The 26,630-nt window shown below is 37.9% G+C and overlaps 1 protein-coding gene across 10 annotated transcripts in view; it reads right to left on the reverse strand.

The window, feature by feature from the left end:
* Positions 1 to 25,914, reverse strand: part of LOC126380075 (protein phosphatase 1 regulatory subunit 12A-like) — a 101,797-nt gene extending 75,883 nt beyond the window's left edge. For all 10 annotated transcript variants that reach the window (XM_050029279.1, XM_050029278.1, XM_050029277.1 and 7 more), the window contains exon 1: positions 25,272 to 25,914. In XM_050029279.1, the coding sequence (XP_049885236.1) occupies positions 25,272 to 25,514 (243 nt within the window). In that variant the 5' untranslated portion in view covers positions 25,515 to 25,914. The remainder of the gene's footprint in view (positions 1 to 25,271) is intronic.
* Positions 25,915 to 26,630: the final 716 nt, after the last annotated feature.

Raw genomic sequence — 26,630 nt, forward strand, 5'->3', positions numbered from 1 at the left:
TGTATGAAAAAGCACACTGTGACGTCATAGTAAAACGTGATAAAAAGTCGGATTTCATTTATCACGTTTTTCTTGATTAAAATTCATAAATAAGTTAAATAGAAAAAAGAAAATGTTTTTCGTTAGTTTAAGATCTGTCTTTATTTAATAATCAGAATTTCATAATTTATTTTGAACCTAGTACACGATCTCAAGGACGTAATATACGATCCCGACGACCCGATTACTCTAGCCATAGAGGCGGCCAATCAGCTCGTGACACCAAACACTTCAGAACCCCGATACCGACCCCGCCGGCGTGTTCGACGATTTCCCTCATTCAGCGCTTATCGCTACCGATCCACTAGGGTCGATTACTTCTTCCAAATATTCTTCCTCTCAGACGACGCCCTGAGCCGAGGTTCGCGCCCAACTGGGCACCCTCAGGCCTGTTGTCTTAAATTCCGTACCGGGTGAGAGAGCCAGAAATCAGAATCATTTATTCAACGTAATTATCATGGATAAACTTGTTGAAGGTCAATGTAACATTTTTGAATTTACGTCATTTTGCAAGGTGTTATAGCTGAGGAGAAAAAATGACAAGAAACTGCAACAGCAACACATCTTTTAAATCAATGAGGGTACATTACAAGTTATTTAATAACTAGAGGAACACATTTAATACCAGACATTTTCATCATTTAGGTTATAATTAATCTTATAATAAGATTTTTTACATAAAGTAAGCTTTAAATTTATTTTCACGTGAGCTTTAAATTTATTTTCTGACAAATTTAAAATATTATCTGGTATTTTATTGTAAAAACGTATACATAACCCCAAAAAAGATGAATTTAATTTACTTAATCTAGAATTTTTTAATAACAATTTTATTTTTATTCCTTGTATTGTAAGTATGCCTTTCACAGTTTCCCGGAAGGAGAGATACATTTTTACGTACATACGTAATGTTTTCATAAATATATTGACTCAGCGCTCATTTGTCCGACCAAGTAGTTAATGACATTTGCGGCAAATCTACAACAAAAAGTCACGTCAAAAAAATTACACGACCCAATTTCATTACGAGTAAAAGTTGAGACTGCAAATTACCTGGATTGTGGCAAGTGTTTTTTGAGAGGTTTTGATAATAAAAGTCACATCTCATCACATGTTTACGATTTTTCCACAATACGACGATATTGCCGTAAAGTTACGCACACAGAAATGTCTGCATTCATTTTTGTGATAACCATACAAAAACCGAGCTACGTTTTTGTGATACGAAACTTGCCGATAGCTGGTTCCGGATGCCTTTGAAACGCAATTGTGTGCAATTTCAAAAAAGGAACGTCTCGTCACTTTTTAAGAAAAAAACATTTTGGCGGGTGTTCCGTCTGGGACTACGAAGAAAAAAACAAGTGAAGACGGATTTTGTCGAGAGAAGCGAAAACTGAAAGACTAGTTGCTGTATTCGATTTTATTAATATTTCTTATTATAATTTGTAGTAATAATATTTGGTATTCGTAATAAGAGTGATATTTGTGGTAATATTTACTGATTAAAACTGGGTATGTTACTAATATTTATGTTTATTGTAGAGTTTGCTAACACAACGTCAAAATTCATTCTTGTCCAGTCGCTTAGTCTCCGCAAATTCCTTTTACATTCGTCATACTTTCGTTATTTGTAGAATTCGTTCGTTCGAGACTATTACTTTGGCTCATTCACAACTACGAGATATAGGTACGTCTGTCGACTAGTATCATATTTCATCGTTTTATAGCCCTACCACACCCCGGACACTTCATACAAACAACCTCGTTTTACACAGACACCACACATTTGACGTTATCATACACGCGCATCTGTGTGTTACCTCTGGCGCCATACGAATTAAGTCTAAACTATGTTCGAGGGGGGTGAGGTAAATGAGCGGAGAGTTGCCGTTCTATACGTAGTATTATTCCTTATTCTATGGCCCTACTAGGTTTTAAATCGCTATTTTGTAACCGACTTCAAAAAAGAAGGAAGTTATTTAATGGGTGATCACAGTCAGGCATAAAATATTACTCGAATGACAACCGTCATTTATTACATTGACTAAAACCACTTTTAGCGAGATCCTATATGATGGTAACTATATCTTCTCCGAGTCATCACACCCCGGATACTCCGTACAAAAATCTCATTCATACAGCATGCTTACTGTGTAAGTGCGAGGGAGGCAGATAGTCCGCGCGCGCTCCCTTACTCCTTAACGGCTTACGGACATTTAGACTCAGAGGGGGTGAGGTAAATCTAGCTCGGCACCCGATACAAATTGGTGCGGGGCGGAGAGTTACTGTTCTATACGCGGTATTACTCTTTATTTTACGCTAGGGTAAAATTGTACATACGCGTAGCCGGATTGAGCCGCTAGTAATACATTCGCAGGACATTCGCAAGGCAGTTCACTAATATAAGCATTCGCCATGCAAAAAATAATACTGCGCTGTTATTTTCTATATAAATACAAACAGAATAGTTGATGTTTGTTTGGAGATACGCATGCTACATACACTATAATTCGGATGCTTTTCATCCGGTTGAAAATATTCAGCCATCCTTTCCATGTATGAATTGCTCATATTATGCTCACAGCTGGGTGTAACTACACCCCGGACACTACATACAAAACATCTCTTTCTTACGTTTTTCTTATTTCCCTCTAACGCATAAGTGCGAGCGAAACAGACATTCCGCGCTCCTCCTCTTACCTCTTAGCGGCTTACAGCCATTTAAGACTAAAGTAAGACCCAGAGGGGGTGAGGTTGACCTGATACAAATTGGTGCGGGGAGGAGTGTTACCGTTCTATAAGTAGTGTTGTTCTTTATTCTCTGCCACTGTCAAGCATAGGCCTGCCCTCAAATTTCTGGAAGGCTAAAGAACATAGGGTACTGTCATTACTATTCAGAGGCGGAGCACAGGAGTCCTAATTAGGCTTTGAAATAGACTACTCTGGGCGCCATCCCACTCGCGTCAGACAGAGTACTGCAGGGCGGAAGGTAAGAGAGAAACCACTGCCCTATTTTTCCCTAAAAAGTAGCATGGAGAACCCTACATAGACAAGAGTGTGGCTCTTAAATTAGTGATGTGATGAACGAACATAGGTACTCCAACACGCTTTTCCACTGCGGGTTAGCCATATATTGCTTTTAACAGAAAATATAAAAGCATAAACACCTATTTAAAAAAAATAGTTTGTACATATTCGCTGTGGCAAAAACAATAATAATTATATTTAACAGAATTATCTATTTATTATTCGCTTTGGCAATATGACACTAAGGCCATTGTCGATACATGACAGTGACCCTCAAACTGTAATCGCATTATTTCATACAATCGCTTTAACACGAGCCCTGACACTTGCTGTAAATTATTATTGTGAGGCAGCGTCAAAAGAAGGGTTATGATTTTAGGCTACTTTGTCTTTCTTTCTGTAACAGTTTATATTTTACACAGAACAGGGCGGTAAAAATGGCCACATCGAAGCAATTCCCTAAAAAAGCAATATTGCAATTTGACATTTGCGCATATAAAAGTAAGTGCGCAATGCAAAAAAATGTCAAATAGCAATATCGCTTTCTTATATGAATTGCTTCAATGTGGCTATTTTAAGCCCCCAGAACATAAAAATAAAATAGATTAGCCTTCTCACCAATCATAATTCAACAAACGAGGCATCGTTACACATTTCTTGATTGTCCGCTGATTGGCTATTTGACGTGACATTAAATTCAAAATGGCGCCCTCTAAGCAACAAAGAATAGGCTAGTTTCCAACTAGTCAAATCAGTTACTTTTTACTAAACATCTAAACACAAATATACTATCGAATTTGTATGAAAAAGCAAACTGTGACGTCATAGAAAAACGTGATAAAATGTCGGACTTATTATTACGTTTTTTCTTTATTAAATAAGTTAAATAGAAAAAGAAAATATTTTTCGTTAGTTCTAGATCTGTCTTTATTTGTTTGTTTATTCTTTGATCATTAGAGCAGCGAGGTGGAGTGGCCGGTAAAGTTACCAGCAGGGTCCACATAATACCAGCGTCATGGTTCACACCTTAAACGTTGTACCGGGTGAGAGCCTTCAGTGCTCCCCATTTGTCCGGCCATGTAGTTAATGCCATCTGCGGCAAATCTACAATAAGTCACGTATAAAAAAGGTTCACGCCTGCTGAGTGAGGCCCTTTTATCTCAATGCTTTCACCACCACCTTATGATCATCCCATCCCAACGAACATCCTCTACGCTTTTAAGTAATTGTTCTGTGAAAATTATAAGCGATTTTATTGTCTTGACTTTTTGTGTGTGGCGTCTTTATAATAAGTAAGTAGTTGTTACATGAGCCATGTCAGGGGCTTTTGGCGGCTCAATAATAACCCTGATCCCAGGGTTGATGAGGTTGGTAATTCGCCTTACAACCCACACGATAGAAGAAGAGACAATAAACAATTTCTATTCTATTATATAAAAGCCATAAAAGGGGAGCTTCTATTCTGTATCCAACATTAGGCCGTATAAATAAAGGCTGTTTATTCAGAAATCAGAATCATTTATTCAACGTAATTATCATGGATAAACTTGTTGAAGGTCAATGTAACATTTTTGAATTTACGTCATTTCGCAAGGTGTTATGGCTGAGGAGAAGAAAATTAATAATAATAACATAACAACTACCCATACCTATGTTCCACTGCCGGGCAAAGTATATATTATTTTTCTCCACTGAGGGTTGGTGGAGGTGTTTTCGCCAAGCAGCCGGGACGTACGGCTTAATTAACCTTCCGAAGCAACGGTATTTTGTTTATGTAATAGGTCATTTTAAAATGGTGGGAGACTAAATTTGTTATCTCACCGGAAATAATGACCACAGTCTATCATACAATAAATTACGTTGCCTGTACTAAATGGTACAAAAACATACAACAAATTCTAAAAAATCTTCATAAACTACAAAATCTACAATATGGAATCTCGCATTTTCACATTTTGCATGGGTGTAAAAGGAAGGGCACATTGACAATGTCAAGTAGCAATATTATTGTTTTTATATTATTTTTAAGGGGTAGTCAGAGGTGTATAGTCTATACACCTAACTCTTCGCCAGCTACGTTTAATTCCCATGTAATTGGGGGCCATTAACCCGGCACAAATCCTGGAAACTACGTGATATCAATTATCGGCAATTCTAAGTTTACATTACGAAACTACTCGTAAAACTCGGCGTATAAATACACCGGTTGTCATTTTTCGTTCAACACGTAACACTGAACGGCCTATAGTAGAATCTACTACAGAAAGTGCGCGCGCATTTAAGAGGACGCAAATAACAGCACCGGCTCGGCTCACTTCTAATCGGATGATAAACTTCCATTGCAACCCGCTTACGTCACCATACGCTAAACTTAAAAATCTCGCGGCACGATGACGTAACCAAACCCGCTGTCTCCGAGGCGACCTCGACAAATTTTCGTCCAGATCTAAAATTACGCCGCGTTCTGTCATTCAGCGATACATCATTCCGAAGCGCGTATGTGGGGCGGTCAATGACAGAGGATCTACAATTCTAGACTTTGTTATTGAAGGCTTTTTATCTTTGTAACGTAACGTTGAAGATAAAAACACTAACATCCATAGTATAGAACGAGATACAAGTACATTATCGCTAACCATATTGTAAATTAATTATGTCAGCTACACAAATCAGAGCATGAACTAATCTAACTATATCCTAACTAAATATCAGTCTCGGACGACTCAAGTTAGCGTTTCATTTAGACCTCGTTTAAGGAAAAGCGCAGCGGCGTGTCGCGCGGCGAATACAAACATACGGCGATATATAAGAGCGTTCACGCAAATGCGTTGATATGCCCACGCACCGATCAAAGTCCTGCGCCTCCGTAAATGAGACCTTAGCATTAGCAACAAGCCATCTAAAATTTAGAACACGCCACAATTAAGTCAATGGGGGATCGGCAGATGTTAAACTCCAAGATTTTTAACTAGTAACGGGTTCTATATCCATTTAGTTGTTTAATTCGTGAATTCCATGTGGAGCCGTGGTAGCCCAGTTGGTAAATCACTTGCCTCTCACTTTGAGGTCGCAGGTTCGAATCCAGCACAAGCTTAAACCAATGTCGTTGCCTTGTTGCCTGTTCTAGAAGTGGATGGCGGGTGACGGCTATACGTTGGGTACCAACAATAATAGCACATAAGAACACACACACACTTGCGTATCTCGAAGGTCCCTGTCAGTTTATCCTTTTCTTATTTTTTTCTTTTATTTCAGTTTTTTAATATATTTTTTGGATTATATAATATACATTTCTCTAATATTTCTAGCTACTCAGTAACGCATTAAAATAGATTAAATAATTAGCAAGGGTTGGGGCCTGGTGACCTGTAGTACAAGGGAAATCCTTTTACAAGCACCACCTTTTACACTTGTATTATATCACAATGTTAGCGTACTAAGAATTTTTTTGTTTTAAATGGAGAAATAAACCTTTTTATTATTATATTAATCGTATTGCTTTGAAATAATTTTACATATTTCTGTTCAACTGGCCTCCACATTTTACATGTCAACAGACATGGTACAAAATGTCTGATATTGTTTAGAACTTTACCGTAACATATTTGTTACAATCTTCTTCTATCGTGTGGGTTGTGTGATGAATTACCAACCTCATCAACCCTGGTGTCAGGGTTACTATTGAGCCGCCAAAGGCCTCTGGCTCATGTAACGATTACACAGTTACATCAGTAAGTAGTAACCGGAGGCTTCCGAAGTGCGGATAATCTTACTTTCAGCCTGTAATGTCCTAACTGAACTAGGGATCATAAAGTAATTTTTGTGATATGTCCCCATCGGGATTCAAACCCAGGGCTTTCGGATCGTGAGCCACAGAGGCCGTTTTTGTTACAATGAGAAACAATTCAACGAGCAATTCCATTTTGCTATCACATTGTTATCAGTGACTTAATCGCTTCTACCGATTTAGCAGTTCGTGTGCTCTGAAATGTCACAAACGGGTGACTGGTCATGAGCAATATAATGTACCCACTTTAGGACTCTGTCGCACTAACATATTTGACATTTAGTGAGACTTACATTTCAATTTGTCAAAAAAGTTAATGTGACATGGTACCAAAGTGTATACATATTAATGCTCGTGACCGTACTCAAGTGTACTACAATACAATACAAATACACTTTATTGCACCAAAATAAAAAAAATATACAAAAAGACTCTTAACTAAGTACTCGCGCTTACTACTAAAAAAGTCAGTTGTTGACAAATTAGTTTTTCTTATTATCATTCCTATACCAATTAAAGCTTGTAACTTCTACTTTTTTCTGCTCCTTTTTTGGTTAGTCTTACAGTAAAACCTATGTGAGGTGTGGGTACTTAGTTCATCTTGCGATATACATCTGACTACTCCGATTGGGATTGAAGTAAAGCTTCTATGCTTGGACTATTGCCGTGGACTGGAGCGAATAAAAAACAAAACACGCTCAGCTGCTTATCTTCCCGGGCGTGACGTAAAATCCCCTGTCACCAAACCAAGACAGCTGCAAACTGTCTTTGATTCCTTGTGGCTCTGCCCTCCCTACTTACGGATTACGGGCGTGAGTTTATGTATGTATGTATTCACAATAAAAAAACAACTGCTTTCAGCCCCGCATCAATTCGTAACCGTTGCCGAACTCTGCACTTTCTGGGTGTTACTTTAGTCTTAACTGGCTGTAAGCCGCTAAGGAGTAAGAGGGAGAGCGCGGACTATCTGTCTCGTTCGCACTTACGCGTAACGCGGCACACGGTAAGAATGAGATTTTTGTATAGAGTCCGGATGATGGGACATTGTACACCGTTTAAGTTTTTAGGGTTCCGAACTTCAAAAGGAAAAACGTAACCCTTATAGGATCACTTTCTTGTCCGTCCGTCCGTCTGTCAAGGCCTTTATAATGTCTTACATTATTTTCAGCATTCTATTTGTATTGTGACATTTCAAAGTACGGTGACCATAATTCAAGCGCAATCGGTCTGGATGAGGTATTGTTTTGGCAGGGCGCGCGTTGATGCGTTCGTCTGTTGCGTTACCGGCGAATTGTTTTATACATAGTATTTATAGTCGGCCCGACTAGACGGAGAATTGGGTTGTTGACTTTCGTTAGCTTCCGCTTTGAATAGCAATGTTAACTGGACGTAAACGATTCGGTATTAACCGTTTTTTAATGTCCACTGTTCATTTAAGGGTGTAGCGACCCTAATCTAGTTCTTATCCGTTACCTAGATGGCGTAGATAGCGGATTCAGTGTAAAACGTAAATAAATTAGTATTTTTCTCATTTATCATTCTTTCTGCAGCTTCATTTTATTTGTGCCACAAGAGGTAAAATAATAATGTATTTTCTTTACATAAAACCAATAAAAACCAACCAACCAACCAATAATGTAAGATGTTTCCGTGCTTCGGAAGGCACGTTAAGCCGTTGGTCTCGGCTATTAGCCGTAAAAAAACCTCCACCAACCCGCAGTGGAGCAGCGTGGTGGAGTATGGTCCATACCCCCTCCGGCTGATTGAGGGGAGGCCTGTGCCCAGCAGTGGAACGTATATAGGCTGTTTATTTTCTTTAAATGATCGATTAAATATACATTTCCATAAAAAATATTTACTAAGTTTCTGTATTTTATGTTTTCCATTCGACTTAGAAGATCAGCGGGGTTTAAAAGACTACATCGAAGTAATTCATGTAAAAAACAATATTGCTTTTTGTCATTTGCGCATATAATAAAAATAAGCGCGCAATGTCAACACATGACTTTTTTAGATGAATCAGAATCAGAATCAGACATTTATTTGTAGATATGGGTACATTAAGTTGGTAAGAGTAGGTACAGTTAATAAAGTATCTCCACATCTTGCCATGTTGGCGTACAAATATTTAGACTTAAAACTATAATTATACAATCAAAACAATTAAATTTTCAATTAGACCAATACAGCAGGTATATTATACATTCAATTTAAATTGTGGTACAGTCTGAGAGGTAATCATTAATTTTATAATAGCATTTTTCTACCAAAAAATTATATACGAGCCACATTGAAGTGATTCAATGTGGCTCTTTTTTTAGTCCTCCAGCCGCCAATTTCTTTTGAAAAATGTTAGAACTGTCAATATCTGCAGATTGGGTTTTCCTTTTTTTTTGACGTGACTTATTGTAGATTTGCCGCAGATGGCATTAACTATTTGGCCGGACAAAGATTGGGTATTCAAATCCAGTGAAATTGGGATAAAATAAAGAGATGATGCTACAATTCTTTTTTTGATTTCAGCTGCCCATTTGGATCGGCATCGGTCTCCAATAAAGTAACTACATGCATACAAAGTCTGGCAGCAAAGTTCTGCCAAACTTCTCGTCAAATGTGACTATCGTTTTACAAAATGTCGGGCAAACAGAATGTGCCAAAAATTATGCCAGACGTGAGCCAGACTCGTTTTCGATTCGATAAAAGTAAAAGCTTTTTAGTTAATAGTCTTTTTGGACATTCATTCGGTTATTTATTATACCATTATACACATGCATTTTTGGTTACTTTAATTAGTGTGTGTGTGTGTGTCTTAAGTGCAGTTTTCACTAACGCAGTTGGCTCGACCATAATACAGGGTGTTAGTGAGATCGTAACAAAAACTTTGAGGGATGATTCAGGCCATGATTCTGATTTAATATCAAGTGGAATTTTCCGTCGCAAAAGTATGGAACTGAAAAAATAAAAACACAAAATTTTTCATGAATTTTCCGACGGATAATTCCACTTCATATTAACTCAGAATTATGGTCTGAATCATCCCCCTTAGTATTCGTTACGATGTCACTAACACCCTGTATACGGCGACACGGCTCACCTCACTACCTATCACGTTGGTCAAACAGAAAGCTCAGTGAGGCGTGGGTACTTAGTTCATCTTGCGATGGATGTACTTCTGACTACTCCAATTGGGATATAGTCGTGTACCTCGGCGGTCCAGTGGTTGGGCGTTGGCTCACGATCCGGAGGTCCCGAGTTCGAACCCCGGTGGGGACATATCACAAAAATCACTTTGTGATTCCTAGTTTCGTTAGGACATTACAGGGCGATCACCTGATTGTCCAAAAAGTAAGATGATCCGTGCTTCGGAAGGCACGTTAAGCCGTTGGTCCCGGTTACTACTTACTGATGTAAGTAAGTAGTCGTTACATGAACCATGTCAGGGGCAGTTGGCGGCTCAATAATAACCCTGATACCAGGGTTGATGAGGTTGGTAATTCACCTCACAACCCACACGATAGAAGAAGATAGTCGTAAGCTTGTTTTTTTCTTTTTTTCATGTTACATGCGTATTGTCATGTATATCTATGTCTAGCTGATCTGAGGCAACCAACCGCACTTAATAAATTGGGCACATTGGTCCAGATGCCACGCGTATACACACAACGGATATAAAAACTTAATAGCAATCGATAAATCGATGCGAACGGCCCTATGGTGTCGACTAGTCGAATACAGACGCACTTCACGCCTGTTCTCCCTATCGGAGTGGACAGTGCCACAAGTTACAAGAATATTACTATATATATATTACTAAGATGTATTTACAAGGTGTTCAAAAGAGTGTAGCTACAAGATGATTAAGAAATAAGAAAAACTAATAGTAGTAAAATACATTTTTTTAATTTCATTTTTTTTATGTTTAAAGTTTTATCCATCTGGGGTCCAGATTTACAGACACAATAATTAATATAGTCAAATAAAGGGGTTAGGATTTTAAAAAAATATGGACCTTAACACGTTAAAATACATATTCTTTGTTTTTTCTATTTTTTATATAAAAAAACGCAGCCTGAAGATTTGTATGTTAGAGACAGGTGGTAAACTCTAGTGAAAACGAGGTTTCTATTTCCCTCCTAATAATTCCTAAGTAAAATCTCAATTCACACCAAAGTGTGTATTCACTTATCTTGCAGAAGAGCATTTACGTCGACATATAGGTCAATTTGGAGTTACATCATTCAAATAAATAGACGAACTTCATGCGCACGCGATTGTTAAAAGCGATGGATCTCGATATAGGGCAAGCTATAAAACTGTGTTGCCCTTATTACGCATCTATGCTGGGGAGCGGATAACGAACGTAGATATCGTTCAGCTGTTTATCTTCTATAGCATGTCGTAAAAAATTTTGTCGGCTTATAATGAAAACCTCCTAAGCTTGTTAACAAAACCTCGCAATCCGCAATGTTAAAAAATCCAGGCAAAAAAAATGTAGTCTTAATTTTTACCCGGAATAAAGTTAATTGAATAGGCTAACTTCCAACTAGTCAAATCAGTTACTTTATACTAAACGTCAAAACCCGAAACTTCAATGGAATTTGTATGAAAAAGTAACCTGGGACGTCATAGGAAAACGTGATAAAATATCTGACTTTTTACTAAGTCTTTCTTGATTAAAATTCATGAATAAGTTAAATAGAGAAAAATAAAATTTTTAACAAAAAAAAAAACCGACTTCAAACGCAAAACTAAAAAGCAATAAATAAATTTACTTCGCACAAAGTAATTAGTACGTATTTTCAATTAGTTAATTAATTTATAATTCTGAAGCCGGTGCCAAGGAAATGCTACAACGAAGTACCGATTCATATATTTTTCAATACTGATTGTTTTGTAATTTTTTGTTTGACATTGTTTTGTAATTGCTTTGATATAGGTATTAAACAATATTGTGTGTACATAGTAATTTGATGTTGTAGTAGGGTTGTTGTAGCATTTACTTGGCACCGACTTCAGAATTATAAATTAATTAACTAATTGAAAATACGTACTAATTACTTTGTGCGAAGTAAATTTATTTATTGCTTTTTAGTTTTGCGTTTGAAGTCGGTTTTTTTTTTGTTAAAAATTTTATTTTATTTTACGATTTTAAGTGATGGTTAGACCGAGCAAGGATGCAGACAGACAGATTTTCTGATTTATATTCATATATAATAATATAATATATTATTAGTAGTGATCCCAATTATTATTGATGAACATGTTTACACACACACACTCACACACGCGCTAACGCACACGAGCACACGCGCACGTACACACGCACACACACAGATACACGCACACACACAGACACACGCACACACACACACACACACACACACACATGTGTATGTGTACATACACACATGTGGTTGTCAGTGGAAGCTGCTATCATACACACTCACGCATACATATAGATACAGTAGATTTCGCGTGGTTCGCTCGCTGCTAAAGCAGCTCGCGTGTCCTGTTTATTCGAAACTGTCCCTCTTCGTATGGCGGCCATCTTGTTTTTCCGCCATTTTGTTTTTTTTCACCGGCGACAGAATTTGACCAAGATTTAAATGGGTGTCGTGGAAACAAACAAAATCCAGGTGCAATAGGTTTGCCAGACCGTAGGATGTCTCCCTGATTGGGAGCAGTTTTCAAAGATGACGTTCCGATCACACCCCTATACATCATTTTTACCCCCAAGACATTTTCTGGAAAAACAAAATTTTGTATGGCGGCCATCTTGTTTTTTCGCCATTTTGTATTTTTTTCACCGGCCATTAAATTCGACTAAGATTTAAATAGGTTTCGTGAAAGAAAAACTGGTTCAGGTGTGATAGTTTCGCCAGGCCATAGGGTGTCACCCTGATGCGGAGCAGTTTTCGAAAATCGGGAAGTATTTCCATACTTAACATGACGATCCGATCACAACCCCGATATATATTTTATATCCCGAGACATTTTCTGAAAAAACAAAATTGTGTATGGCGGCCATCTTGTTTTTCCGCCATTTTGTTTTTTTTTTACGCGCTATGGAATTTGACCAAGATTTAAATAAGTGCTCTGAAAGAAATATTGGTTCACGTGCGATAGTTTTGCCAGGCCGTAGAGTATCTCTCTGATGCGGACCAGTTTTTGGTGACCAGAAAGTATTTCCGTACTCTACATGACGTTTTGAGTAAGCGCCCCATACATTATTTTTACCCAAACGGGCTTCTTCCAAAATCGACAAAATTTTGTATGGCGGCCATCTTTTTTTTCCGCCATTTTGTTTTTTTGCACCGGCGATTGAATTTGATCAAGATTTAAATACGTTTCGTGAAAGAAAAATTGCTCCAGGTTGTATAGTTTTGCCAGGCCATAGGGTATCTCCCTGATGCTGACCAGTTTTCGAAGGTCGGGAAGTTTTCCCGAAGCCTAAAGATCGATCCGATCAATATGACTTTACAAACGCACTAGTCGCTCCTACGATTTTTGAAAATTCCCCTCGATTTCTCTGGTCTTCCATCATCAGATCCTGACTTCCTTGACATGGGACCCCCTTGGGTATATCTCCTTTCAAACAAAAAAAGAATTATCAAAATCGGTTCATATACGACGAAGATATGCCCGAACAAACATAAAAAAAAAAAAAAAAAAAAAAAATATACGGTCGAATTGAGAACCTCCTCCTTTTTTGAAGTCGGTAAAAAGAAAATGTTATTCGTCAATTTTAGATCTGTCTTTATTTAGTAAACAGAAATTCATAATTTATCTTGAACCTAGTAAACGACCTTATTGAATCGAGGTTTCGTTGGAGTGTGATTTTCCGAAAACGCGCATGCGTAGTTTTCACACGCGACGATATACTATATACATCTGCCCACCCCTACTGGGATACAGGCGTGACGCTATATTATGTAACTAGTGCAAGACACAGCCTTTATTGATTGAAAATATTTCTACTAGTTTCAATTATCACTATGTTTACCCGTGGTATCCCATTTAGTAGAACGCTTGCCTCTCACTTTGAGGTCGCAGCTTCGAATCCAGCATTTTTTTTTTCGAATTCAAGTTTGGATCATGATTATCCCGTGCTCAGCTGTGGAGGAAAACACCGTGAGGAAACCCACATTCCCGAGAAATGCATTTTCGGAGGTATGTCACATAACCTGTATTGGGCTGGTTTTCCCTTCGCGGGTTGGAAGGTCAGACAAGTCGCTTCTGTAAAAAACCGTACCTGTTAAATCCTCAGGTTAGGTAAACGGACCCTGTGAAAAACGGGATAATGCTAGGGAGATGATGATATCACTACGTTTAGCGCATGTCACACCAACTAACTAAATATAGTTAATACAATAGTACCGTAGAATGTGCAGAGGAAAATTTCCTACAATTGTTTCAAAAACAACGTCGGTAAGTTCGCGAGTCGTGCGCCCGAGTAAAATCATAGTCCGAGAACAACTCCCAACACCGCGTTCTTTTTTTAAAACTTCTCCATACTCTGAAAGCCAGCAAGAACTTTGTATGCCAACTTTACGGCTCTGAAAAATTTCGTATCGACCTGTTCAACATTATGCTATTTCATATTTTGTGTACGTTAAACGTAAAACACAAGCCATTTCGCGTTTTAGGTACATTGAATAAATGATTTTTCTTTCTTTCTTTTTCTTTCATTGGACACGAAATAAATGACTAAATAGATTACTGTTTGTAAGCTTACTGTTTGTAAGCTTACTGTTTGTAAGCTATTTAGTCATAGACCAAAAACACCTACAAAAACATAAATTTTATAATTATGACAACTAATGGTTCATAATTTCACCACTGTTTACAAATAATTCGCTGGGCTCAGTGACTGCACTTTTGCTCTTTGATGGTACGTTGAATCGAAATAGCTTATTGTATAAAAACACTACTCATACTTAATTTTTAAATATTTATTGTACATAAGACAGGACGAATTTATTAAAAAACATCATAGAAGGGAAGCTACAAGGAAAGAGAGGAAGGGGTAAACCAAGAAGAGCTTACATGGAACAGATTGAAGAGAAGGTGAACGTCGTGCCTTATAAATGAAAGAATCGGCCGTTGATAGACAAGAATCGAGAAGAGCGTAGCTCTAAATGATGATGATGATTATTGTACATAATTTTAAAACAAAAAAGAAATAAAACTGTGTTATATATGTTCCTTTGGTGCAATGAAGAATTGTGTATTATAATATTGCACTAAATATTCGTATTTTTTAATGTTGATTGTCTCCGATTACTATCCCAAACACCTCCACCATACCGCGGTGGAGCAGCGTGGTGGTGGATACCCTGCCCTTTTAAAATTTGTAATTTTTGAAAGAAATAAAAACTAAAGAAAGAAAGAGCAGAGTATTTTTGCAAATACTCGGTAACAAAACTTAAGTCGAACTTGTCCACCTGCGTAGATAAAGTATAAGAACCTTTCAGCCTACCTGAGTAAGTTGCTGGTTGCTTATAGAACCGTATATTATTTCTGGTTTGAATAAATTCGATGACTAGCAGAGCCCATCTGACAAGAGCACGTGGCGACAGTGACGTAATGAGTTGCGCTGGCGCAACATACCGGAGATTTACAGCTGGGCGCTCGCGCTCACTCCGCTCAGGTGGCCTTACTAATCTGACATGCGACAGACGGACAGACAACAATTGTACTGTAGTTGTTGGTATGTTTTTTAAACCGTGGATCGAAATTCGATGCTAAAAAATTTACATTAATGGCTTCTATGGTTCAGTACAAAATACACACACTTTAATGCACACGCAACTTTTCAGGCGACATTATTGCTCCGCATCCTTATTTGCCGCAACCAAGAGTCATCTCCCTAGGATCCGCTTGCCTATCTTGAAGATTTGACAGGTACAGTTTTTTACAGAAACGACTGCCTGTCTGACCTTCTAACCCGAAGGAAAAACAGCCCAATATCTGTAGGTTAGGTCACATACTTTCCAAACGCATTTCTGGGGAATCGGGGTTTCCTAGCACATGAACCATGTATTCGAAAAAATCCCGTACAGTAAGCAAAAGCTATCAACCTAAAGTAAAATTAAGTTTTGTCCGCCAAAGTTACATATTACCATTACAAAAAAAATAACGTAAAAAGTGCAATTTATCATGTACTTCCTCAAATCTACTTGGGGACAAACTTTGCGGGTTACCTTTGATGACTTCGCTCTGCCCACCCTGACGGGCGTGACTTCATATCTGTGTAGTACAATGTTCAACTGAGTGATACTTCAAAACTTACACCGCATTGATCATTTTTCATGCATGGCCGGCTGAAAACGCTGTTCAAATATAAACAACCTTGTGTATTTATAAATAAAGTGCGGTGTTGAGCATTGCGGGGGCCGGCGCGGAAACGGGGATCTCTTGAGACGGCGCTACGTCATCGACGGACATTAAAAAAATATAAAAAAAATGTGACGTTTTTTTTCTCGGCCCACGCACCTTGAAAGTAGCTCGACATACAGTCACAGGCCCACACATAAGATCCCGGGGCAAAAGCACAAGAAATCAAAAAACTTACAGTCACTTTTGGTACAAAGCCACAAGGAATCTTAAGTGAACCGTATAATAACAGGCGACCATTCCACTTTTACATCTGAAAAATTAAATCTTCGAAAATGTGATTCCAATCAAGAACAAACATGCAGAGGACCGTAACTAACAATAGAAACACATTACTCGAACTATAAAAGTGTTTCGCAATTAATAAAAAAAAGTTAAAAAGCTACGGTGTAACTATTTATTCAGGTAATATTTCCAATTAAGCGCGGCTCATAATGAAAAACGGAAACGTCAATTAGCAGTTAGGCCATTCGTTTGGCAAGAGTGCAGGCGCCGTTGAAAAAAAATGGCGAAGCGCACGAGTGCCCGGCGAGTAAGTTCCATCTCGTTAATCCCTCGCTATACACCGGAAAGCGTGAATTCACCACAATCGGTCCCTCACACGGGCCTATGCCCAGCAGTGGGCGTCATACGGCTGATGATGATGATGGTCCCTCACACTTATTATGCTATAAAAAGTTAAAAACTCCGCCTTCTTGCATTCATTAATTTCAGAATCAGAATCATTTATTCAACGTAATTATCACGGATACTTGTTGAAGGTCAATGTAACATTTTTCAATTTACCTCATTTCACAAGGTGTTATGGCTGCGGAGAAGAAATGACAAGAAACTAGCAACACATCTTTTAAATCAATGAGGGTATTACAAGTTATTTAATAACTAGAGGAACACATTTAAAACATTCATTTAATTCAAATATACCTACACCAAACCACTTTAGAGTATCAATTATATTTAGAAGATCATTAAATTCGAATAACATTAACACGCCTATATCCCAATTGGGGTAGTGACATCATAACGACGAACTTTAAGGGATGATTCAGCTCATTAATCTGAGTAATTGTGTAGTTAGTTATATAATTTGAAACATCAAGAATTTTTCATAGGAAAATTCCACTTGATGTTAACTCAGAATCATGGTCTGAATCATCACCCTTAGTATTGTTTGCGATGTAACTAACACCCTGTATAAGTTTCCTGAACTATATCATTCCGTATTTCCTCGTATTTTGTCTTCACTTCACAATTACCGTTCATTCACAATTGGTCGCTAATCGTATTTTATTGAATAACATGACGTTTATGTCTGCGCACACGCGTAATATTGTTTCATTGTTTGTCATCGGTAATTTAATAGGGGCTGCGGTAAATTAATACATATGGGATCAGTTACGTGTGTGTAGAAAGATAAAACATAAGCTATCAGTAATGCATTAACGGCCTCCGTGGTCCAGTTGTTGAGCGTTAGGCTCACGATCCCGGGTTCGAATCCCAGTGGGGACATATCACAAAAATCACTTTGTGATTCCTAGTTTACAATCATATATATTTATAAGACAATAATATTATAATACATTTATAATTCCCGATGGGGACATTGTCGAAATCACTTTGTGAGACTGTCCTTTGTTTGGTAAGGACTTTTCAGGCTTGAATCACCTGATTGTCCGAAAAAGTAAGATGATTCCGTGCTTCGGAGGGCACGTTAAGCCGTTGGTCCCGGCTATTAGCCGTAAAAACACCTCCACCAACCCGCATTGGAGCAGCGTGGTGGAGTATGCTCCATACCCCCTCCGGTTGATTGAGGGGAGGCCTGTGCCCAGCAGTGGGACGTATATAGGCTGTTTATGTTATGTTATGTTACATTTATAATTGGGTATGTGACTGGGTCAAAGAGAAATTATAAAATGCTAATCTAGAAACAGAAGGCAATCTGCGATGATCAATAATTAATCTAAGTTTACTTTTTGACTTATTTTTCAAATTTTATTTATAAATTAAGTAACAATAAGTACGGCGTTTGACCGCTTTTATTGATGACGTCACAGGACAGTATTTCCATGCAAACTCCAAAGAAAGCTCAAACTCTTTTGAAACTCTTTTGATTATTTATTTTGAAAACTTTTGTTTTGACGTTTCGTAAAAATTATCTCATGTGACTAAGTTGTCAAGTATCATGTAGCCTATTAACAAGCGCAAACCAAAGATTTAATAATATGCGAGTTAATAATATGATAGAAATAGCATAACGCCGCGTCGCTGCCAAAAAATACCTGATGCCAGAAGACTGCAGGTGTATCATGAATCGGTGATACATTACTCTGGCTGTGCGCAAACGTCACTGAATCACGATGGTTACAACCAGTAAATGCCGTCCCGCAGTACAAAGGCGCAAAAGCTATGTAAAAATATACGGTCGAATTGAGAACCTCCTCCTTTTTTGAAGTCGGTAAAAAAGAGCTTTAATGCCTAGCCTTTAGGCGGAAATCAGTGGAATTAAAAAAGACACAAAAAAGTCATGAATTTAGCGAAGGAAATTTCCACTAGATACCAACTCAGAATCATGATCTGAATCACCCCCCTTAGTATTCGTTACAATGTTACTAACACCCTGTATAAGTACAAGAAAGAACAATTTGGAAAAAAGAAGTTCTTAGGTACTATTAAAGAGTTTTTACAAGAGGAACATTGGGAAGAATCCCGAGTACCGCACATCACTGGTTGCAACTACCGTCATAAAATAAAGAATACGTGTAGGACGGCAACTATCCGCTCCCCACCAGCGGCTGAGTTAGGTTTACCTCACCCCCCCTCGGTCATACTTTAGCCTTGAATCGTGAAGGCTGCGCGCGGACCATTGATTTAATTTTTTATTATCTGTTTATTGTATATGTTCGATTTTTTTAATTGAACGCCGACGTTATTTTGTCTGATTCGAATATTTGATCTCACAGTAATTATCCGCGTCGGCGCGCCTGCGTGGCGCCTATAAATATTTATTTTCATGGTGATTGTTCATCACGACAAGCTAATAATTTGCAATAAAATTGAACCTAGGCTAATTGTTTCATGAAAAAATAATGTGAATGTCGGGGAGTGTGCACATGAGCTCCATCAGCTCATTCCACCAAGTCCATTCCATCTGAGGACATCCAGACGTACGGCGGGTTACCATCCTCACTTGGTTGACATACCACTAATCCGCACCAAGCGCTTCGCTTCATCTTTCATAATGCGCACAGCCAAGGAATGGAATGGGCTGCCGGCGTCGGTGTTTCCTGAATCTTATAACCTGGGGTCCTTTAAATCACGGGTGAATAGGCATTTTCTGGGTAAACTCGTTCCAACCTCGATCTCTTCTTCTCCTCGTGAAAGAACAAAGTCAAGAGCAAACCCATCTTCATTAAAAAAAATGTAATTAATTCAGTGATTTTTAAATCTAAAACCTACGTAATTATATATAATGTGAACTTCTATTGTTCATTTTGCGGTTGTGATTTCTGTGGTAAATAAATAAATAGATATTGAGTAATATTAACTGATGATTATAAAAGCTTCTTTCGTAAGTACTACCTACTTAATTAATGACGATTAAATTAGGTATTATAATTGGCAGCCCTATGCGTGTACGATAACGTCAACGTGTAGTGTATGTTTATCATCCGTCCCTTTCCTTTTCGGCGGATAAGAAAATGACGGGTATAACTTGAAATAAAATTAGGAGATGCCTGCGGGAATCGGGGCCAATATTAATGACGCAAACCGACGAATGCTAATCAGTGGTCGTATCACGAGTAAATCCGTAGCAATTGACAGGTCAAGGGCCGAATCCTGTCGGTCATATTAATTGCACCTATTAAGCTTCGTCTCGACTTCCCTTAGGGCACTGACTTAATCTTTAAATAGACCCAGACATGGTATTTATAAACATTACATAACATCACGCCAGTATTCCAGATGGGGTAGGCAAAGAGGGGTGGAGTAGGGAGAGATGGAGTCGCCCGCTATGTTTAAGTCCCATGTAATAGGGGCGAGCGTATTGCCCACAAGCATTGCGTAGGGCACAAATACTGGAAATTACGTGATTCATATCCATATATAAAGTCGAATTCAGTGGTTTAGAGCCCGAAACGGGATTCCAGCCCAGGAAACTACGACGTAAATTTTCTTTGTATTTTAAAGCAATAAAGAGTATACAAACAAACAAACGTAAGTCACGCGTTCCCCAAACGTCCCAAATGAACCGTCAAAGTCCCGGGTTCGGAACCCGGTGCGGACATATCACAAAAATAACTTTGCGATCCTTCATTTGGTTAGTACTTTACAGGCTGATCTGGTTGTCCGAAAGTAGATGATCCATGCTAGAGCACGTTAAGCAGTTGGTCCCGTCTCGAATACTATTTTCTCAATAGTAACCCTGACACCAGGATTGATGAAGTCGGTCATTGATCCCACTCCGGAACGTGTCACGGCCGAGAAGCGGCGCACGACTCTTCTCAACAACACGATTTTTTAAACTTCGAATCCTGACGCTAGTCCTATAGGTAATATTGTTATTTTAAAGTAATCAACAGTTACGATTGTGCTCCAGCAAAGTAGTGCCATTTGCGGGAAACCATAAAAAAAAAGAAATCACGTAAAAAAACATCTGATTGAATATGATTCTATTTATAAAAATATGTGCCAACTGTGTTATTAGGTATCCATACGTGATCCATACTAATATTAAAAATGTAAAAGTGTATGAGTGTGTCTCTCTGTTTATTTGTCTATCTTTCACGGCAAAACAGAGCGACGAATTGATGTGATTTTTAAGTGGAGACAGATGAAGGGATGGAGATTGATATAGGCCACTTTTTGTCTCTTTCTAACCCCCCACTTCCCTAAAATGAGGGGCGGAAGTTTGTATGGAGCGTTCCGCTAGTAGGCTATAAATTAAATTGCATGAATATAATAAAAGTGCTGTATTATCTAATCAACCAGTCTAGATGATGACAAGAACAGTTAAGTATTCCTTATGTCATAAATATTTTTATGCATATCTTTTTCTTGCTTCTTTATCTACAGAGTACGACTTTTTGTCGTACTAGACATGCAAATACCCTCTACACTTCTCAACATAAAAAAAATAATCACCTCGTAAGCACAGATTATGATCAGAAAAATAATAAGTATTAAAAATAAATGACATTTCACAAGGGGTGTTATAAGGTTTTTAATGTTAAATGTTATGTTCCAAATTCAAATTTAATAAAAAATGTGTTTAGTTCAACAAAAACTTTTTGTTTTGATGATGTGCTCGTATTAATACGGGTAGGTCAGTTTTCTTCAAATGTGCAAAATTTGTTGTGAAAGAAAATCACAGAAAATACATTTAAGTACCCAGCTTTTAATAGAAGAGAAGTGCCTTCGCATAAAATAGGATTAAGCATAGTTCATAAAAAGAATTGTAAAGGAAATCTGTCTTTAGTAAATAATTTTGTTGTGAATGATTTTTCTATCTCTATTTCATATTTTCATCAATACATAATATATTATTCTGAGAAAACCCCGTCATAAAAAAATATAGTCTGTCCCCCTTCTGGCCAAGTAACAATCGCCATCCTAGGGAAGATACATAGTTATAAAACTACTATGACTATGTGCTTTGAGAAATAGCCATAAACATCAATGGAAAAGCACCCTAGGATGTCACAGAAAAACGTGATATTCTTGGTTAAAATCCATAAGTTCAATAGAAAAAAGAAAATGTTTTTTGCCAGTTTTAGATCTGTCTTTAATTAGTGATCAGAATTTAATTATTTATCTTTGACCTAGGGCAGTACCGATGGTACATAGGCGAGAGAAGAGTCGCCGAATAAAAAGTCACGATGGAAAACCTTCCGCAAATGTTAGACCGCACGAGTACGCAACCCATCACGTGCTCCGATTAGAACTCGGAATATCTTGCGATTGTTCGACCGACAACCGTCACAGTACAGAATTAGAATCCCACGACTGACGCACATAACACTCTCCGCGACGTGCATTGCGCCGCCAACGCCGACTCATTCACACCCCTCCCTTTTCTAAACGGGAATGGAAATAATGTACGACCTAGGTGCAGTAGTTACGATATTGCCGCTAGTTTTGGGCACAAACCTCGGTTTTAGGTCAACCTATTTAAATTAAATCTATCAGTTTATCGACAGTAGTAGTAGTAGTACATTGATTCTATTTTCTGAATGCTCCTTGGCAACTATGGCATTTTCGAATACAAACGAATGCTAATTTCCATGTTCATCAATTATTTGATTATTGTGTATCAGAATTTGAATTTAGAACTAAACACTTTTTTATTGTTTTATTCACGCGTATCAAAACAAAACAATAAAGTATTTATTCCGAATTCAAATTCTGATACACAAAAAATATAATAATTGATGAACACGAAAATTGGCTTTCGCCTGTATTTGGCAATGCGATGATTGCCGAGGCCCCATAGGCGCTTTCTCATAACCCTTAGGCAAAGGATTGATCAATGGAGTAAGTAGGTTTTACTTAAATATGTGAAGAAGTTTCTTACTAAAAATATAATTTAATTTTCTACAAATAAGTATTCTTTAAAAAGCGGGAATTTATATTGTTTAAAGGGCTTGTCACTTGTTTGTTGGCAATAATAATGCAACTAGTTCCAAGTTCTGAGGGATTAAAATGGCCACATTGAAGCAATTCATCTAACACAACAATATTACTATTTGACATTTGTGTGCATTGCGGACTTACTTTTATATGTGTGTATATGTGTGTGTGTCAAAAAGCAATATTGCTTCAAAGTGGGCTTTTCAAAGTGGGATTATTGTGAGTGTTTCCAGCCAGCAGTGTACTTCTTTATATTATGTAAAAAAAAATTGGTATCGGCAGAAAAGGTAACATACAGTAAACAGAGAAGAATTTTTAACCCACCAACTTTATTGCAATAAATCTCTTCTAGAACTTTCATTTCTATCATGTCTTTGAAGTTTCCAAATCAACATTGTTAGCAATAATATTAATGGATCTGTGATAGCTCTGTTCCGAGAACAGTGACTTACATTGCAATGCTCTAAACCACTGAATTCAACTGAATGAATTTTAAATCATATTTGGATTATAGATAATTGATATCACCTAGTTTTTCCAGCTGCTGGTTACCAGCAATAGGCTCAGCCCTTATTAAATGGGACTTAAACATAGCTGTTAAGGCAAACTGACATCTGCCAACCCCATCGGGGGTACAGGCGTGATGCTATATAACTACTACAACATAATTCACATCATACCAGAGACAGACGGACATAATGAATGCATGTAATTCCTATCAACATAGGCAGGACCACAAGACAATACGTAGGCACACTCGCTGGCACCTTCGGAATTGTAGTTTGAAACCAAAGTTTGAACAATCAACCATGCAATGGAAATACAGACACAAAAGCATTCATAAGACTGGCAAAACATTTGCCTGGACAAGGATCTGCGGAAGAGGAGAGGGGAGGCCTGTACTCAGGAGTTGGACATGATACATACATACATACATAAACTCACGCCCGTAATCCCTAATGGGGTGGGCAGAGCCACAAGTAATCAAAGACAACTTGCAGCCACTGTTGATACGAAGTCCTAAGATGGATATGATGAACCTTATGGTGATAAGGGATCAGCCTATCGCCATAACATTAGTCCATCATGTTAGAGGACACAATCCCTCTGTCGGTTTTTACGACATGCCCGGGAAGAGAAGCAGCTGAATGTGTTCTATGTTTCTAATATGCTCCCAGAACAGCATAGATATGATAGGCTAGAGAAAAAAGAAATATTCATTGGACTCCACTCTTATACTCTGAGATGTAAAGTTTCTCAATGGCAAGTGAACCTTCACAAGCCTATGGTTAGACTACAGAGCCATATGCTCTGTAAGTCATAAGACCGAACGTCCAAGTTCCAACATTTAGCTATTGTGTCTGGAAATCTCGGCTGAAGGACATGGGACATGGAAATGGTTATGGGCTTATTGAAGTCTGAAGTAACATGCCTTTCTTCTCATCATTCAATAATGATGATTTGAGAACTAACGAGACTCTTGTTTAAAGTAGTTAAATATTTTTGCAATACAATTATTTAGGGTTTGCAAACAAACTTTAAAAAACAAATTATTAATAAAAAAATATTACAATTGATTTAAGAAGATTGGAGAAATCAAGCCTTTGTCCATCAGTGGGATCAAGTGGGTAGACAAGAAGATAAGATAAATCCTTCCGTATCTGGGTCTCCGAACAAGGAGCGCCTAAGATCAATTTGTCAGGTACATAGCACAGATCATGACACTTATAGTAAGGAGTAACTTTACACTATTCTCACCCATTACAGTTATTCAACTAACCACACCAACGCCAACTTTAAGGCCAATTTAAAACTTCAAATTAAGGAGAAAGAAATTGTCCAATAAAGTTACTTGTATTAAGAACAAACTAATAAATATATACACAACTGTTGTGTAGTGGGAGCAATGGTTTTGAATGACTACTGTTTATTAAATAAGAAAGGGCAGTGATCTAAATAGTTCACTATCAGTAACTAAATATAGCCAGCAAATGTCACAGAAGATAAAAATCACATAAGTTCACACTTGTACAAGTAATTATAATGGTTCATTTATTCAAAAGCTGCATAAATGCCTGTACTCTTGGAATATTTCAAGTATAACAATGCCTCATTAATTTTATATACATAATTTGTAAATTTATTTTTATAGTAACTTCATCATTATCATATTTAACTTCAAAGGCAATAATTGCATCTTTTAGAACAGTGAACAACTGAGTTACAGTTTCAAATACACTTGCTACAAAATGTAATAAGATGTGAGGTGTCATAACATGAATCTGAGATGTATGAGTAATTAGGCCATGTATTCAGTTACCAAGCAACATGTGAGTTTACAGATAGGTATTTGGGCGAGGTTTGGTGTGATGTGGGGCATGAGCAGTGTACTGACCTGGTGCAGGGCGGTGAGGCCGTCGACGTTGGCGGTGTTGATGTCGGCGCCCATCTTCAGCAGGCGCTGCACCTCATCCTTATCACCGGCTGTGCACGCCGCCAGGAACACGATCCCCGATGAGAACTGGATCCGCGACGCCCGCTTCGGCAGCGCCGACTGCTTGTTCGTGTCCGATTCCTCCCATCGCTTCAGCTGCTCGGCCCTCTTGAACAGCGCCGACGACGACCGCGTATCCGTCATTTTTACTTCCTAACTCGACACTTGGCACTCAATTCGACCTCCGACCGCACTTTTCACGTCGCATAGATTATGTTTTTATTACATATAGTACACAAACGCCGAGTCCATAACTTAATTGCCATAAAAGGAAACATGAAAGAAGAAACGTTCCAGGGAGATTGATACTAAACTGCTTTCATGCGATCATTGTTCGAAACACTTGTTGAATTATTTCGATTGCACATATGAACATCGATCCTATATACATGACATAACCAATAACCTACACATTTAGCGTGGCAGCCATTACGAGAATAAATTTTACCATTTTACAGCCAACAAATCTAGCTACGAATGTAAAAAGAAAACTAGAACTAGACGGCGAATGAGAATGACGGGAAGAAGAGGAAGCTAGCGCTACCTAGCGGATCGCGATAACTAAGTTTTTGTTGCCATTACTAAATAATTTTAAATTTGTCTATGATCAATAACTTTTAATGAAAATTGAAAGGCTTGAATCAGTCAGTGCAATACAGACGAGACAAATTGGTTTTACTTGTACATGAGGCTTTATGATGATAATGTTATTTTGAAAATAGAAGGATGGAAAGCAAGGCACTTTAGAGTTTGGTGGCCCCTAGACATCTGTGGTGATGACGAAGAAAATAATAAGATTTTCTTGTTTTTGTTTGTACTTTGAATATGGAAAATACTAGTATCGAACTTTTTCGTATACTTACCTGATTTCTGGCAAGCAAGAGTGATGATTCCTTTTGTGGTGTGGCCCCTTTGTGGTGAAGGCTTTATATTATTTATAACCAAATTCGTTTATTTATATTGTAATGGGTTTTGTTTCTGCCTTTAATAAAGAATTATTATTATTATAACCAATGTTAGCCCGTGCTCGAGCGACCATGGCGGGATAAGTATTTACTTTATTTGCCTGCCTTTAAATGTCCCCGTTGCAAAACAGTCACTGTAGGAAAAATATTTTGGTTTAGCCAAAATGCTTTATTAATGTAATAAATAACACTATGGTACAAAATAAAGATATTATTTGTATGTCGTTTCCATATCTCGGGACTATGGATTCCCGGACTTTTGGAAGGCGTGCGTGGGGCCGAAGCCAACACGTAG

The sequence above is a fragment of the Pectinophora gossypiella genome, chromosome Z, assembly GCF_024362695.1.
Source record: "Pectinophora gossypiella chromosome Z, ilPecGoss1.1, whole genome shotgun sequence".
NCBI lineage: Eukaryota > Metazoa > Arthropoda > Insecta > Lepidoptera > Gelechiidae > Pectinophora > Pectinophora gossypiella.